The sequence below is a fragment of the Colias croceus genome, chromosome 30 (assembly GCF_905220415.1).
Source record: "Colias croceus chromosome 30, ilColCroc2.1".
In the NCBI taxonomy this organism is placed as follows: Eukaryota; Metazoa; Arthropoda; class Insecta; order Lepidoptera; family Pieridae; genus Colias; species Colias croceus.
The window spans coordinates 3,899,173-3,918,409 of NC_059566.1; the positions used below are offsets into that span (position 1 = coordinate 3,899,173).

The window sequence follows — 19,237 nt, forward strand, 5'->3', positions numbered from 1 at the left end:
ACCAATTCGACACCATCCCGCATCGAACAAAAAAAGAATCACGTAAATCGGTTCAGAAACCTCGGAGTAATCGGTGTACATACATAAAAAAAAAAAAAAAAAAAATATATATATACCGGCCGAATTGATAACCTCCTCCTTTTTTTTGAAGTCGGTTAATAAATACGTCATGCGCTTCCAAAAAAATTATTTCTAAATCAGTAATTACAGCTTCTTTCCTCGGACCATTGTGGTTGCGTAGAATATTTTTCATTATTGATGCGACTGAAGATGTTGCTGCGTATGGGCCTGACGCTTCAATAATATAACCATCTCCGCCAACCAACATAAATGGTTTTATTTAAAAAAGTGCGCAGCTTTTGTTCTAATACATTGAACCCAATTTAGCCTTCCTTTTCATAGTAATAGAGATTCGTGCAAGATGAGATGCCTTCGTGGAATATAAAACTGTTCACATTTCTCATTACAGTGCTGCACGACAGGGGCTATTTTATCTGTTCTGTGATCGTTTCCATGGATACAATTTTAATGACTAGTTCAAAGTTTATATTTTTTTGTTTTTATGGCATTCAAATGCTTTATAAATATAAATTTATAAAGGATAGAAAAAATTCATAAAGGATAGAAAAAATAGCGCAGTGGTGGCTCAGTGGTGAGACCTTAGACTTCGAATCGATAAGTCCGTGGTTCGAGACCAGGCGAGCGCGCAGGAAATAAATTGATTTTTCAATTTATCTGCGCATCACCACTGCTCGAACGGTGAAGGAAAACATCGTGAGGAAACCGACATGTCGAAGAATTAAAAAGTTCGACGACATGTGTCATCCGCCAACACGCACTTGGCCAGCGTGGTGGATTATGGCCTGTACCCTCACAGGAGGCCCGTGTCCCAGCAGTGGGAACATATACGGGCTGATGATGATGAAAAAATTCGATCACGAGGCGGGACTTGAACCCGCATCCTTCGCGCCATTTAAAACTGAAAGGATAGAATAAATTCGATTGCTCAGGCGGGTCACGAGTGGCTGAGTTGGTTAGGCATCCGCCCCGGAATGGCGCGAAGGATGCGGGTTCAAGTCCCGCCTCGTGATCGAATTTTTTCTATCCTTTATAAATTTATATAGTTCAAAGTTGTTTACATAATGTAAGAATCGGATAAAAAACGGTTTAATCCCATGATTTCTCGTGATTCCGGCATCCCTAGAACTCTAGTTGTTCAATATTCTTCTAGACGATTCTTGTAACATAGACCTATGTACAGTATTATGCCAAAAAACGTGTACATTCATCGACAGTTATATTTTCCCATTCATTGAGCCGCAATCGTGAACAGTCATTCGTCTCCTTGATTATTTTATCCATGAAGCTACGATCCCATACGGCAGTGGCAACTACATCGTTTTGTCATAGCTTGCATAGTAGGCTGAAGTTCAGCGTTGTCAACAAAATGTAAGAGTCGCAAGAGTAGGTGGAACCTGTTTATTAGTTTTCTAAATTCCGACATGCCTATTGTGCCTGTATGCCAATATTCATGAACTCTGCTTCATGAATATACTTTTTATAAAGTTTCCAAATATTGTTTTATACCTACCAGCAAGAACAATTCTATTACCTAAGCACAAACTCTTGAATTATGTATGTGAAACTTATTTTTGTAAGTGTTTTTTGGTTCCGAGGGCAGGGACCTGGTGATCTGTGATACCGGTTAAAACCCATTTCAGACACCAGCTCCTCCAACTCCAGCTTATTGTTTATAATTTTTTGTATGCATGTAGATTAATTTTGTGACTGGGAATTGTGAGGAGAAATAAATAAAATATTTATTTATTTATTTATTATTTATTAATTTTAATTATGTAGTTTTGCATACACTGATCACGAAAATAATACTTAAACAACAAAAAGACATCAAAAATTTTTTGCTAAATGTTTCCTGAAAATCCTTGTTCTCTTATATAGAGTTATAAGAATTCATCTATTTGAAAAAAAAACTGCGTCTGGAATTTTATAAGTATTTTTTACGTACTCAGCGTATGCAAAACTGTAACCTCCTTTGAGCTTAGTATACCAACAGTGGGACACCCTGTATTATCTGTGATTATCTATACACGCGCAGCTTTTGTTCTTATGCATTGAACCCAATTTAGCCTTCCTTTCCATAGTAATAGAGATTCGTGCAAGATGAGGTGTCTTCGTGGAATATAAAACTGTTCAAATTTCTTATTACAATGCTGCACGACAGGGGCTATTTTATCTGTTCTGTGATCGTTTCCATGGATACAATTTTAATGACTTGTTCAAAGTTGTTCACAAAATGTAAGAATCGGATTATAATAAAAAATAACGGTTTATACCCATGATTTTTCGTAATTCCGGCATCGCTAAAACTCTTAGTTGTCCAATATTCTTCTAGACGATTCTTGTAACATACCTCTAGAACTATGTACAGTATTATGCCAAATAACTTGTACATTCAGCGACAGTTATATTTTCCCATTCATTGAGCCGCAATCGTGAACAGAAGCCACACAGAGTACATTATTATGACTGGGTATAGAGTCTTCAGTCAGGGTCTCCTACTAGCGACAACTATTACGCAATGTTCGAACTACAACTCATTACCTAGAGCGTTCCCCCCAGGCTTTTCTTTTCAATTTCTAGTTTTATAATTTTATTCGATTTCGGGGGTTTAATAAAATTAAAACACTCAAATGAGATAAATATCATTTATTTCCTCTTCTTTTATTGCAATAATTAAAAGCTTCTACTTGAATGGAGTCTTCAGAATCGAAGTGTTTATTTATACCGCTTAATAATTTATTTGTGGCCTTACACCAACTGAATGTAAGAAACCTGCACGTAATTTTCACTTCTTCACGCACTTTGGCACACAACACTTTTTTTCTGCCGCCATTGCAGCAAATCGGGGTCCATGAAATGTAGCCGGGTTCGGATAAAAAACAGAGTTGTCGGCGTCCAAAACAGAGCACAGGTCAAAGAAATGTAACAGAGCGTCGTGAGAAAATCCAAAATAACGCGAAAACTACCATAAAAAGAAAAATATAAACTTTTTGAACATGACATTGACACATACAAAAAAAAATACAAAAATACAAAAATCTTTATTATTACATAAACATTTGGTAGATAATACAATGCATTAATCTCCACACTAGGATTCCCTGTGTTGTGGAGAACAGTCTCTTCCAGCTTACGTCTATTTACACAGTTTATACAGAGGTAAATTCTTAACTACGAAAATACATACAATATGCTAGTTGAATAAATTTCTGCGAGTGAATGAGATAGGATGAATGTCTTGAGTGAGTTTGTAGAATTATTTTAATGGTCTGAGGAAGTTTTCCGTGTGTTCGTAATTTGTTTGATCAGAGATGTTGACGTTCCGTTCCAACAAGTATGCACAAAATTTATTTTATATTATTTACACATGCCGAAGACTTTTAAGACTAAAATTGATATAAAATAAGTTATATCTTTACGTTTATAATGTTACTAGCTTACCGCCCGCGGCTTCGCCCGCTTTGTCTAAAACCTAATAACCTTCCTCTTGAATCACTCTATCTATTTAAAAAAAACCGCATCAAAATCCGTTGCGTAGTTTTAAAGATTTAAGCATACAACGGGACATAGGGACAGAGAAAGCGACTTTGTTTTATACTATGTAGTGAAGTATTAAACAAAGATCATACAAGAGGGAAATTCATTGTATTTATCATTTTGTTCAAAATACACAGGTGCCATCTTATAGCGAATGTTCGAACTATTCCGTGTTCACGATTTTGTACTGGAGTTAAAATGTACTGAGTAAAACGACCCTGAGAAGCCATCAGCTTCACTAATATTGACTATGGTTTGCCTATGGTAAGCATAGTCATTCGTCTCCTTGACTATTAACTTTTTCCTAAAGCTACGATTCCATACGGGCGGTGAACAGTCCTTTCTCTAGACTCTAGAGTGTATTTTTCTGGGTCAGACTTTATTTTAGCGTATCTCTACCTCCAAAGTAATTTAGCCTTCTCTAGTGTAATGCATGTGGTATCACACTTATCACTATAGCTGCACTGGCTCGACAACACATGATAATATGCGCAGACGCACATCCACTCTCGACCGTGTCTCTGTCGACTATATTTCAGACATTTTTTTTATAAGAGTTATTTATAAGGATTATGAAATGTTTTACATAAGTACTTTACTTACAAGTGGATCTTATAACAACAAAACTAAATTTAATTTCTCATCATAATGTTGCACGACATTTACGGGCTATTTTAGCTGTTCTGTGATCGTTTCCATGGATACATATATCCCTCTCTTTCCTTTCCTGAGGACAGCAACACATCACTTCCCAGTGGAGTGGATGCTTATGGGCGGCGTGTATCGCTCAACACTCTGCTCGTTTGCTAGCTAAAAAAAAATACAATTTAATGCCTAGTTCAAAATTGTTCACAAAATGTAAAAATCGGATTACTATAATAAAAAAAACCGTTTTATTCCCATTATTTTTCGTATTTATTCCGGCATCGCTAAAACTCCAGTTGTCCAATATTCTTCTATACGATTCTTATAATATAGATTTATGTACAGTATTATACCAAAAAACTTGTAAAATTCTAAATTATTTCTTCCCATTGATTGAGCCGCAATCGTAAACAGAAGCCATCTACTTTACTAATATTGACTATGGTTTGCCAAGCATATTCATTCGTCTCCTTGACTCTTTTTTCAATGAAGCTACGATCCTATACGGCAGCGGCAACGACAACGTTTTGTCATAGCTTGCATATTAGGCTGAAATTCAGCGTTATCAACAAAATGTAAGAGTTGAACCGGATCCGTATAAATTGTTAAAAAAACAGAGATTCAATATTTTTGATAAAAATTCTTGTACCTAACATTTGAAAAAGTTTTATTTGTAGAACTTCAGTGTCTCAGTACTTCCCTATAGACATTTGTCGTAGTTTTGTTTTGTGTCAGTAAAATTACTCGATGTTCTGGAGTTCCGACTCGGGATAGGCCAATTTACAATTGTCCATGAGTAAAACATTCTTTAAGCAAGTCAATCCCTACTAAATTGAATGTTTGGCCCTGAGATTTTTACCGGAAAATGTATTCTTTTAAAAGGACTATCTATCAGATGATAAACTTGTTCTTCAACCTTAAAGGTGGGCATAAAATTACCGTCTCGAATTTCTTTTGCCCCAAACGAAGTCATTTGAAAGAGGCTATTGTACCTACGTACGCTATTCAAAAAATGCGCCGACAATGTATGATTATTTGTTAAAAGGCTTTTCATTGGTTCTGGTGGTTCTTCAATATTAGGAAGAATAACTTTTCCAGACGCGCAACACATACCATTTGCTTCATCAGACCATTTTTGCAAAACATTTAGGGCATATCTTATTCATTGCTCCTATTTGAACAAAGTTCTGGTTAGCATAATCGATTTAGTGATCATAAGTAAATGCCGCCGATCTGTTACTGTGTGTCAAAACTCTGTACTTACGGACCGTTGCCTGTGTCTCTGTTCCATAAGCCGTTGTGAGCATTCAGTGCTAGATTCGCGAGCCCGTGACTGTGAAACCCTAGCTCTATTTTCAGCAAGACGCTGCGAACGTTCAGCGCTAGATTCGCGATCCCGTGACTCTAGCTCTACAGGGTTACTTGTAACTGGACGTATTCCCGTAAAGAATAGATCGGGGAACTCAAATGCAACAAATTTAATCCCCTATATGTATATCCGAAAGTTAACGGTTTTCGATTGATATTTAACTTTGTGATTTTTGAAAAAATTACAACTTTTACCCCTTTTTGAACTTATTTAAAAAAATGGGTGGTAAAATGTTATTAAACATATTTTTTACTAGTAGAGGACTTAGCAACATAACATCATAACCCCTAAACATATCAATAAATGCTTAATAATTAATGGTTAAAAATAAACATATTTTTTATTTATTTGCATAAACTAACGTCACTCAAGTTAAAGTGCAGCTTAAAAAATCACTATGAAGCTAAACGTACAAATTACTGATAAAACTTCGTCATCTAATAAGCTATGCAAAAAGGTATAATAGTCAATATTTAAGTGCCTAAAAAGAATTTTAAATTACAATTTTTATTTGACAAAGGTAAGCTGAATCTTAAAACGGAGTAGAATTACTTTGAAAAGCAAAAATAAAACAAATGAATTCACGAACATTTTTTTTTATTTACACATCATGTTCAATGTGTGACCCTCTATTCCTGATACATGTGCGGACACGTTTTTGCACCTCGGTTTTTGTTGTTCTAGAAAAAAAAGATTGGCCCATTTGGTCTGCTGCGTGAATAATTTTCTCTCTCAATTCTTCTACAGATCTGATTGGTGTCACATAAACCAAGTCCTTCATATGACCCCAGACATAAAAATCTAACGGCGTTAGGTCGGGACTTCTTGCAGGCCATGGCACTGGTCCACCTCTGCCTATCCACCTGTTAGGGTAATTTGCATCTAGCCACTGCCTAACACTGCAACGTTACTAACGGCGATAATGAGCTGGGCATCCATCATGTTGAAACATTAAATTATTTCTAATATCCTCAGGTACGCTGGTCAATAGTGCGGGTAGCTCGTTTCTCAAAAAATCTTCATAATGTTGACCATTTAAGTTCTGGGTCAAGAAATATGGGCCAATCAATTTATCATTAATAATGCCCATCCACACGTTTAGTGAAAATGTTCGTTGTGATGCAGTTTCTTTCAGTTTTGTCGGGTTTTTTTCTTGACGCCCAGTAATGCAAATTGTGATAATTTGCTATGCCGTCCTTGTCAAATTTGGATTCGTCGGTCCATAAAATTTTTTTTAAAAATTCTCCAGCCAGCCTTACACCAGCAATAAAAGATTTCGAAACATATTTTTCGTAAATTCCGCGTGCGTTTGTAAAAATCTGTTTCAAAATGACGGTTTGACAGATAGACTACCTGTTTTACCGACATTTCTAGCGGCAGTGCTTCCATCTATAATTTACATGTTACAATATGATACATTACGTACTTCATAGATAGCGTTATATTCAAAAATCGTATAAGGGAGATATGTGATTTAGTTACAATAACCCCGTAGTTGCTTTAGCCCCGGGACACCTCACATACCTCATAGTTTTCATGAATTTAATAAAGTTTAAAGCTAGCATAGTAAATAATCGTAAAATAGACAGTTGAAAATTTGAAATGTATTTTGAATTGTATTCTGAATCTCTATCAGAATCAGGTAAAGTGATATATAGATGTAGGGCTACGGGGAGGTTTTGTTAAAATGGTGGAATTACATCACTGTTACAAAGACTTCAATAAATCGTTTTTATAGCTTGAGGTATTGGCAACGCATTATGAGAAAGCAGTTCTACAGTAGAGTTATTTTGTTGTCGACGCCGTCTTGTGTTAGTCACAATGGTCTTGTAGTTCTGTTCAGCTTAAATATATTTGTAGAGAAGTCTATTTGGTTCTCCAGCAAGTACTTTTAATTCATTAATCTTTTTCCATTGCACACGCCTTGTATATCTTTTGTCCAATATCTACTGTCTAGTGTTGACTTATAATCGAAAAAAATTTGTATGATCCATCTTAATTACATTATAAGGTCTTCCGTCTTTCTTAGCCCAACGCACTAAAGCAAACCATTCAAAAGGAGTATAAATGAACTTATTATTCGAGCATCGTTCAATCAACGCCTGAACACTATCTCCTTCTTGTTCAGTGTGTCCTTTCTCTAAAAAGGTATGTTTGATTGTAACGTTGTATTTATTATTTCACCTCATCCATCATCTTCTGAATGTTCATTTAGATATGGATTGCATAAATGATTTTTGTCCGTACTTTGTTGGTAACTTAAATCATGAACCACTTTCTCATCAGTCCGATTTTTCCAGCTATTCAACACTGCAAGCCATTTTCGACCTTTTCCATTGACAATTTAACACCGAGAACTGAAACTAAAAGGATTAGAAAAGACAAAGGTAATACAGGGTGTCCAGTGGCAGATTTCAATGTTTGGTGGCTTGTAAAAAAAAGAAGTATTATTTCTAAACAAATTTTTTTATTAAAGTCAAAAGAAAACGAGAGCGGATTTTATCTCCTGAAAATTACATTTTCCAAATGCCGCCCTTCTACTCTAATATATTTAAATGCTCAAATAAATCAGAAAGAAAAGCCAATTTCAAAAGGAATTCCGGGTCACAAATAAATTTGGAGTATTCTGACTTGGCCTGCTGCAAATACATTAAAAGTTCAGCGCGAAGTCCCAAAACTCTGGCAAGTACTTTGCCTCTTGACAACCATCTAACCTCAGTATGATATAATAAATTTTGTTGGAGTGCTACCATATCTTCACAAATTTTTCGAAACAGTCGTTCGTGTCTGCAACTTTTATATACAATTTTTATAATAATGGAAGAAATCTCTCTTTAGCGATAAGACCGCCGTTTGTTACAATGTATCCTAGGTTAAGTCTCAATTTGTAATTAATCTTGAGCAATAAAGCATAAATAAATAAATAATATTTAGAACCTGACTGTATTCCTGTGGCAAGGTTTTGACGGCAAGAGCTTGGCGATAAAGAAAGCAATGCGTCCATTAAGCGTTTGGCATCTGTTCTTTCAGTCTTGTAATAAATCCACTGTTCGCACCAGTCATGGCTTTTGCTCCGTCACTACAAATTGTACATATCTTTTCCCAATTGATATTCATATTTTATCTATGATGACATCACTTTTCTTATATTCTTCCTCAATATTAATAACTTTGTCGCATAGTGCAGTCCACTCCTGTTCACTCATGCTATTTACTTTTTCCTCCACTAGTTTCATAATATTGTTTACTTATATTATTTGTGATATTTTTCGCCACGTAACCTTTTATGGAGGCCCAAGCCATTTCTATGGGATTTAAGTCGGGATGGTAAGGTGGAAGCCGTAATTTGATTGTGTTCTTCTAAAATTTTATCAATATTATTTGTTTTGACATTTTCTTTATGTATAGAAATTAATTTATACAGTTCTGGTTTCAACATGTCAGAACTGCAAGGGGTATTTTTTGTCGCACCAATTCTGCCTTTTTGCTATTTAACGTCGGCGCTGCATCCTCTAATTTGTTATGATAAGGTGCATTATATATCACCGATCTCGGTGGGAGATTCGGCAAAAGTTGTGTGCGTATCCATTTTTCATAATAATTATAGTTCATGTTATCATGGTAATCTCCGGTTTTCGTACCTCCTTTAAACATCAAAAGGCCGGCGGTTGGGTACAAATCCTGATTTGGATCCAGCATGTACAATGACGACAGGTTGACCCTTTTTATGTCTTTTTAAACCTTCAGTGCTACCATCACTCCATGCTTTCGAAGTGGTATGCGATGAATTGACATACGATTCGTCGGTGTAAACTATCGGTCTTCCTTCTGCACGATATTTCGTTATTTCACGCAAATATTCAATTCGCTAACAGCGAATATTTGTATGTTCAATTAATAATTTGCGATTGTCTTCAGTTTTTTTCCCAATTTCATTTATAATTCTCCTTAAACTCGTTGCGGATCCTTCTAAATTTATATCTTCTTTTATTTATTTTTTTTAAAGTTGAGCAATTGTCGGCAACTCTTTCTGTGTTAAATGAGAATTATGGATACACCTTTTGATGACTTTCGGTAATACAAAATCTAGAAACTGCAGAAAGATTAATGTTGTTGGGTCATTTATTTTGTTTAATATATTTGTTGCTGTTCATTGCTGTTCTGCTATTTGCTGTTCATTTAGTGACGCATGAATGAAAAATAATTTCAGAGCCTGATACTGCTCCAAAATTCTAGATATAGCTGCGTGCACTGACAGCCACCTCGTCTGACATGGATGTAATAATTTGTGTATTTTTAAATTGCAGAATAACTGAAAGCCTTCAGCTGATCTTTTGGGACTAGAAGAGAAATAATTATTGTATATTTCCCTTACAACTTCATCAACAAACTGAGGTATTTTGCTGCAAGCGTAAGGCGCACATAAATGGTATGAGTGACATATACATTTTATCACAAATAAATTTTCTACGTCGGCTTTTAGTAGCGTCATTACTGAATGATGGAGTCCCATCATTACATTTGCACCATCAGAAGCAAAAGCGCCGACATGAAGGAATAATTTAGTATCCACGTCGTGAACTACACAAAAATAAAAACCATATGACTTAATAAATTAGATGTTTTATTTTCTATTTATTATATTATTTTAGATGTTATTCATAACTCACTTTCATACATTTGCGATAAAAAATGAATATATGTATTTATAAAATGAGTAAAATAGTATAAAACAGTTACTTGTTCTAAAAAAATTAAATAACAATATACAATGCATGCTCAATTTGATCAAATTGTGCTTTATTACATAAATAATATCAAATATCACCAATCAATACATCCGTCCGTACTCTTTAAAGTTTCGTTTTATAGGGACCTACCTAGTTACAATTAAATTAAATGTAAAATGCACACATTTTAACCCATTTAGAGCGGCCAATGCACATGCGCGTATTTCGGTCTTTTAACATATTGTGCTTGCGGGCGCGTATGCGCGTCCATTCAACTTACAAAACTTACTTCGAGTGTGGCGGGCCGCACCTCTGCGTTCATTGTTCATCTCGTATTGTTTCGAAGGCATCTAAAATATGGGTCGAGGGTGTCTATACACTGACTTTTCTTTGACCAAGCGATATTCGTTTGTTACATTACACGAGTAGTCGTAATATGTTACTCGTAACACCACAACTCGCTTTCCGAGTCGTGGCTATACGTAGCCAATTATTGACATTGATTTGTGACAAATCAAAAACACAATAAAAAAAACTTTTTAAAATAATACATTTATTTTTTCGTCTTCTTGCCCACTCCTTTCCCTTTGGGCGTCGTCGTCGGCAGCTCCGGACATGGATGGCCGTTTGGCGGGACGGTCGTCTACAATTACGACAGCTCTCTTCGCAGCCTGCAGCAGAGCCGTCATATTGGAAACGCCGGTCGCGGGCTCGCCGCTGCCCTTTTCAAAAAATCAAAAAATTATTTTAATAATGTTTTATACAGAAATAAAAAAAGAGAAATAGAGATTGGAAAATGGTATCATCGCAGACGGCTGAGTACACTCATTGTTATTGGTGCACATGGACGTAATAATTAAACGTACTGTATAAATAAATTGCCGCGGCTGCAAGAACTTCTACGGCCTACGTCCATCTTTGAAGCGCCAATGCAGAATAATCAGTAAGCCAATGTGTGAACAGGAATCTTGATATCCTTCATTTTTTCCCAATACGTTGGCCCAACACCTTGGCCCCATGTGTACTGCCGCTATTATACATTTAAGATAATGGCCCTTGAAGCAATCTCTCGAGCAACCTTTGCCCGATAACAGCTATTTGCTGCACCACGCGGGATTGCTCGCGATTTGCCTCACACTTTTGCGACTCCAGTCGCAGTCGCTCCATTTCTCTTTCATGGAGGAGCTGCTCACGCTCCCTTTCTCGTTCATGTAAGAGTTTTTCCCGTTCCCTTTCCCGCTCATGGAGGAGCTTCTCTCGCGTCTCCTCCAGTGCAAGGCGTCTTTGTTCAACCGTCACAAATTCTGTCGCTGCCCGGTCAAATGGCGTTAAGCTGCGATTCCTTGTTCAAACAAACTCTTCGGCTTTATAATATTAGTATTAGTATAGATTTTCAAGCTGTTTATTTGTTTTGTTTATTTAATAAATTCATTTTACACAAGTTGAAATTGGCTCATATGTAATCTCTTTCAAAACAAATATAAATACTATTATAGGCCATGCAAGTTACAGAGGAATAGGCGTAAAAGGTAAAGTTGCTATTATATAATAGTACTATCATCAAAGCCATGTTCTTGAATGCAAGCTTGACCAAGAACAGCAGTCTCTACCAGTATGGAACAGACTCGGTCTTCCAAAACTGTTAGAGACAGCTTGCTGCTTGGGCCACCACCAGTACCATTTATGTGGTTGGAAATTATCATCTTCTTTTTTTTTAGTTTTTGTTTTCCAATCTGCCCAGACCTTTAGGTTTACATGCTGTGAGTTAATGCAGTGCACGAAAATAGCAATAGTAAAATAAATGAGGGGTGAAAAATTAAAATACCTACGTTAACAAGGTGCAAGTTCAAACTTACTTTCTTCCACAATATCTTGTGATTTATTTACCCCACCACCAACTGAATTTAATAAGACTGTCAGCCTTTCCCACATTTGGTCGGCTTTTACTACACCCTGAAGTCCCCGCTGAGGTCGAGAGAGGTCACCATACCTATAACACACCAACGAAGCACTTGGTATTTATGATTTCATTGTTTTTTATAGGAATATTGAAGTAAGTTTGGAATCAAAACTGTATTTTTTTTATAGTACCTTTCCATGAATTCTATTAGAGCAGAAAATTGCTCCGGGCTGGCGCGCAGTAAATGCAAAATTTATCAGCAGTCAAAACTGACGTACAATCAGGACACTTAAGTTCTTTTTTCAATTGACTTACAACAAACCCTGCAATGTAAATAATAATTTGTTTAGAAAACTCGGTCAGTTTACTAGGATCACTTAAATAGTCGTGGTCATCCATAGTGTGTATAAAATCAATATCACGTATCTCAGAATCATCAGTTTCATCTATTAGTTTAATTATTTCAGTTGTTTTATTATGCAATTTCCGGTTTGGTATATGTTAGTATATTTATTGCCTGTAAAGGAATGCAATTACCCGTAGTGATATGTTTAAGTTCACCATGGACTAGCATCCGTTTGAAAGGGATTTAAATTGTTTGGCTGTAGGGTTATTGTTATATCCACCTTTAGCCCTAATCGCGCTAAAGAAATACTCCAAGTGATCTTGGCTAAGCTTATACGTAAACAGAAATTGTAAGGATTCACTTCTGGCATAATTTTCGTATAGAAAAATTATCCCTCGTAAACAAATCATAAAGCCCAAAAATCCAGTCTTTCGGTTTGTATTAAGGATGGGCATGCCACCTAAACATAACTTCATTAAATATTGATATATTTGTTCAAGAATCAATTTAGTATTTAAAAAGTTTCCCTCGAATAGTGGTTTTTATTTGTATATGCATTCATATTTCTTAAATTTAATATGTAAAATAAGTCATTTATATTTTTAATAAATTCTAATTTTAAGTTCTTCGTTACAAAATTCTATGGCATCAGCAACAGAGTTACTGAAAGTCTGAACAGCCAACTTTACTTTCATGATCTGTTGCCTAAAATTCATATGAGATCTTTTCAGTTTATTAGCTAGGTGAAGCCCTTCATTTTCCTGCAAGTCAATTAAATGTTTGATGTATTCACAGGAAATAGTGCGTCCCTGCCTATCAATGATGGGTCCTTTCTGAGCCAAAGTATTCCGTACTAATTTTAATATATGTGATGGATCTGGGTATATAATAATTTTTTTGTCACCTACTTGGAAAGTAGGATCTATTTGAGTATCTTGTAAACAACACCCTAATAATTTAGCCATTGCCAAGTTTGTTGGACAGCCATCGAATGTAAGTGGTAAAATTTCTACTCCACATTCAACATGAACGGTTTTGATACAGGTCTGAACTAAATTGGTTTTTTGATATGCCGAAATACCATCTATTAAAAAGTACCCTAAAGGTATTTTCCAACTACCATTTATAGCAGTTAGCATAAAGGCAAGGACTTCCTTAGCTAATTGACCACTACTTATATTATTGCCACAATCTACAAACCCTATATGGGTTTTGATGGTCAAAACTGTATACAGATTTGTTTCGAAAACTCGGTCAGTTTACTAGGATACGCTGGGATGTCTTTTCATAAAACTGTAATACCTGTCTTTTCCAGCTTGATGTTTTACTCGGTCGAAATTGTGCGGAAGTTTGTTTTTCTCTGCATATTGGTACGCGATTTGGCGAATTTTTTTTATGGTTAAGCCATAATAGAGTTTACTACACTTTATGATGTAATCTACAAGTTGTATTTCCTGCTCGTCTGTAAATAATAGGTTTTCGGCCAGACTTTGGCAGTTTTTTAAACAGCATCGCATAAGTTCGCGTTTACCCCACTCTCCCCTACCGTTTTACGTAGTGGCGAGGAATGTGCGCCCATTTGATCGCTCATATCAACTGCGTTGTTTTGTTGTAGGCTAAAACCATTCTTGGTTTGCGGATTACTTTACCCTTTACCCGGCATGGATCCGGCACTTTTTTGAGGATCCGGCCGGATACCGGGTAATGTGGCCGGGTACCCGGCAGCGCCGGGTAATTTTACAGGAGCAGAAAAAAAATTGTAAGTTTTATAATCATTTATTGGGACACAAATTTTAATATTCATATTTTAGTATTGGCAGATTATGATGCAGAAAAGTTAACTTTTCTGCGCGAGCAGCATTTAAGCGGCTTCTTTTTTTTCATAAACTAGCCCTGCTTCTGAAAATAGCCGCTCACTGTATATGGAGCTTGCTGGTGTGGAGAGATACTTTGCCGACACCTTACTTAATATGGGGTAATGCCCTCTGTTAAATCCGCACCATTTGTACGGATCGGTATTTCTTTGCAGCCCTAGCCGTGCTTAAGTAATGATCCAATTCAGAAGCTGCAGAATTTTTTGGTTGAGCTCTGCTAGTTGCCGCTTTGTTATCAGCAGCTTCTTCGAAACAAGACCAAAATAAGGCCCTGCGTCATCTGCGACGACCTATAAGCGCTGCCGGGTACCCGGCAAAAAATCCACTACCCGCCCCTATGTCTACTATAAATTGATAAAAGCAAAAGAAAGTTATCAAATTTCGTACGTTTTCACGCTCGGTCAAGGCTAAAATAAACAAAAACAGTCCCCCTGCTCCCGTCCCGTTAGCCGTCCGTCGTCGTCACCTACGCAAAGTTCAAGTTAGTTGCGCCCGAGCGGGCAAGCGAGACGCACGTCAAACGACCTATAAGCGCTGCCGGGTACCAAAACCACTACCCGCCCCATGTCTAGACTAACACCCCCTGCTATTTATTTTGTCAATATTTTCAATGTAGATACAGAATTGACCCTTCTACAGATTTATTATAGTATGTATATCCATACTAATATTATACAGTGTGTTTGGTTACGTACTAGAGATATTTGAAAGACGTTTAGAATAGACCATTTCAACCACGATTTAAGTCCTTAAGAGGGGTCTACCCCTCCCCCCTTGGAACGGCCGCCATTTTTGTTTTTTGATTTTAAAAAATGCCATGTTTGAAAGAAAACATTGTGTTTTTGTATTCAGAGGGCATACAGGTATAAAAAAAATTGTAATCATTGGGGAATAGTATTATCTTTCCTCTAATAATAAAACAAAGCATACAATTTAGTCAGGAAATTAAAAAAGAAACTTAAATGTGAAATTTGTTGAAAAATTTACGTAATTTTTTTACATTTTTCATTTTTTTGCAAAAACTGGCCCCTTAACGTATTAATTTTATTTGTGTTTTTGAAAGCCCTCTCAATTACCTACAAAGTGGTACCACAATCATAACTCTAGGTCTAAAAACATAAACGCTATTAGAGTTTGAGTTTGACACTATGGTAAGCGATACGTTAGATTAGTGTTAGTAACACAATAAATAAAAACAAACCAATAAAAGGAATAAGACTTTAATTTAAATTTTAATAATACTATTAAAATGGACACATTCAGCACAGAAATTGTTCAAAATGTCCACCTGAATTTAATAGGCAAGCCGTCGCTCGCACTGCTACATGGCTTGTAGCTCGACGAATCATGTTCTGATCAGCTCTGATTTCATCACCCACAGACATTATTTTTTGGACCAGTTCGTCCCTGGAGCTCGGTACATTAAAATAAACACGTTGCTTCATCCATCCCCATAAAAAAAATCAAGCGGCGTGATGTCTGGTGAGTGCGGTGGCCAAGCCACGGTTCCACAACGACCTATCCATGGCGAATAGTGAGCATTTAAATACTCTCTAACGGGACGAGCAAAATTCGCTGGCGCACCGTCCAACTGCAACCACATTCCTCTTCGGTAGCTAAGCGGCAAATCGACCAATGAATCCAAAAAATTTCTTCTTAAAAATTCTAAAAATCCCCGTCCATCTAATGTTTGCGTCAATGGGTCCAATTAGTTGGTCATCGATGATACCTGCCCAAACATTCACCGAAAATTCATGTTGAAATGTGCTTGGTCGTACTGCTCGTGGGTTTTTCTCCATCCATAAATGTTCGTTCCGATGGTTGACGATGCCCGCTCTTGTAAACTTTGCTTCGTCAGTCCACATTATTTTTCTTAAAAATTGTGGGTATTGTCGCACACTTCTAAGGATCCACGAGCAAAATGTAGCGCGCACTGCATGGTCTGGTTCTGTGACTTCTTGAACACGACGAAAGTGATAGGGATGCAGTCCTTCGCGTTTCAAAATTCTCCATACTGCCCAAACAGTCTAAGTCAAACTTTTAAAATCACTTGCGACTACGGCCGAATGTACTAAATAAAGCATCAAATCATTATTGCTGCAAAGGCCGAGACCTTTCAAGTTAAATAAAACATAAACTAAGGGTTTCCAGGGTTTTCACTAAAACAAATGTTTTTTAGTATTTTTTAATAAAGATATTGAGCATATTTGTGTTTAGGTATCTTTCGTTCTATAAATAGGACTTCCGGTCGTTATGACATAAGTAGGTTAGTTGTATAAATTAAACAAATAGATTAATTTGTTCACATAATTTTAATTAAATGACACAAATTAAGAAACAAAAAAAACATATTTATAAATTTTTATCAATATAAAAACAAAATAATCATAGACTACCTAATCAACAATCAATTTTTTATGTTGGTTCATATGACTTTCCAAAAATTCTAATAACCAAACAACATAATTATCATTAGCAATGTCTTCAATAACACTTATTATCAAAACAACTTAAATTTACATTGGTCAAATTGAGATCAATCGTTGTACCTAATCAAAAACAAAAATATTGCAATCAGCTTCTATCAAAACAAGTCAATAACTGCGTTAAAAACAACCGACTTCAAACTTTTACAAATACAGACAAAAATGCTCATAAAATAAAAACTACTGGGCCTATCCGAATAAAATTTTTATGGGACCAATTCGACACCATCCCGCATCGAACAAAAAAAGAATCACGTAAATCGGTTCAGAAACCTCGGAGTAATCGGTGTACATACATAAAAAAAAACATACCGGCCGAATTGATAACCTCCTCCTTTTTTTTGAAGTCGGTTAAAAAATGATAAAACCACATGAAAATTGAATGTCTCATTCAATATTCTGGGAACCAAAATACGGAAGCAAAATACCATTTTACACCTACTAACTACAAGTGTATTCAGAATGGACGTTAAATCGAAGTAAGTGCAAGTGCATGTTATTTTTTAAGCAACCGTGGTTATTTTATAACATGGCTTTTGGTGTCTAAAATGTTATAACACATGTTTTGTTCCAGGGAAAGAGGATCTAACTTTTCAAGCAATGAACTTGAACTGTTTAAGCGTTTAATTGATCAAAACAAACACATATTACTGTGTAAGAAAACAGATGCCGTTTCTCAGGCTCAGAAAGAAAAAACATGGCTTAGCCTTCACGTGGAATTTAACGCAAGTAGCTAGAGACACAGAACATTAAAACAATTAAAATATAAATTTGATAATATGAAAAGGTGTGCACGGAAAGTAAGTAAATAGTATTTTTATGTGCTGTTGTTAAAATTACCAGTTCTACATGTCTAGTTGATTTACATAGACGAGTTTTATCAGTAACCTCCGTCTAAGCAGGTCGAACGCCAAAGAATTAAATATTGCATTATTTGTAGGAAGCAAGTAAGGAACGTCAAGAAAGGCGAAGGACTGGAGGAGGTCAAGTACCAGGGACATCAAACAGTGATCACCCCGACAAAGACTGGATGAGATCTTTAATGGTTTTATCTGCTGATGGTCTGGAATCAGCATATGATGATGACTCCCTACCTGTGGTATGCACCTCTATCTGTACTAAATGTGTGATTATTTTTAGCTTATCAATCTGTATTAATATCAAAAGAAAGCAACAAAAAAACAATTATTTTCCTATGTATGTTGGACGGCTGGAATATTGGCGGATCAGAACCCTCCTGGTGATAGATGTAGTCTTTGGAAACTCTCATCATAACTATAATCATTAACATAATTGTAATGTTTTCATTTTTTAGTTTAGTTTAGTACATTGTAATTAAAAAATGTTGGACTTTTCAAGCTCAATAATTGTAGTATAAAATAAACGAGTCTGATAAATGAATATTTTTTATTTTAATAATTTTGTTTACATCTTAAATAAAACATTTGTCATGTATAAGTAGCTGCTAATCTGTCAAAATATGTTGAAATTAATTGTGCTGTAGTACTATCTTGATAGTTTGGAGCAGTTTCATGGACTATGTCCATCTCCTCGTAAAGATCTACTAAATCTGGGGGTTGTTCCTCATTCATCTTACGACAGATGTTCTGTAAAACAGCTGTTGCAACTATAATTGCTTGCATATATTTCAAATTGACCCTCAACTTGGATCCAATTGCAGGAAATCTTCGTTTCCAACATCCGAATGTCCTCTCAACCACATTTCTCGTCCTTATTTGGCTTTCATTATACAGATGCTCTCCTGCTGTTGTAGGATTAGCTAGAGGCGTTAAAAGAAATGACCTCAAGGCATATCCTCTATCACCTAATAGCCACATATCACCAAATTCACCATCTTCCATTCTACCTTTGATGTTGCTTGAGTCAAATATGTGACTATCGTGACTTCCTCCGGGCCATCTTGCTACAAAATTTCTATGTAACAATTGGCATCAGCAACAACTTGAACATTCAGTGAAAATGAGTCCTTTCTATTGCGGTAATAGTCTGCATTATTGCCACCAGGTGATTGTATGTAAACATGTGTGCAATCTATAGCAATTGTAACTTTTGGAAAGCGGCTAATATTGTAAAAGTTGTTTACAGTGGCTTTCCTCTCATCTTCATTTCTTGGCATATAAATAAAATGGGATCTAAGTTTCGCTAACTCCTTGCTAACAGTGTGAATAGCTCTACATACTGTTGATTTGTGCACTCCTTTTGAATCAAACTCAAACTCAAACATTCATTTATTCAATTAGACTACTAT

The 19,237-nt window shown here is 36.0% G+C and overlaps 1 protein-coding gene and 1 long non-coding RNA gene across 2 annotated transcripts; both read right to left on the bottom strand.

Moving 5' to 3' along the window:
* Positions 1–11,168: 11,168 nt before the first annotated feature.
* Positions 11,169–12,644, bottom strand: LOC123704599. The gene is made up of 3 exons (XR_006753146.1): positions 12,454–12,644; positions 12,219–12,352; positions 11,169–11,704 (listed from the first exon to the last, which is right to left on the bottom strand). It is a non-coding gene; the product is annotated as an uncharacterized LOC123704599 (long non-coding RNA).
* A 5,772-nt stretch (positions 12,645–18,416) lies between these two features.
* Positions 18,417–18,830, bottom strand: LOC123704556 (putative nuclease HARBI1). The gene has a single exon (XM_045652935.1). It carries the CDS (start codon positions 18,828–18,830, stop codon positions 18,417–18,419), a length of 414 nt encoding a protein of 137 aa, XP_045508891.1.
* Positions 18,831–19,237: the final 407 nt, after the last annotated feature.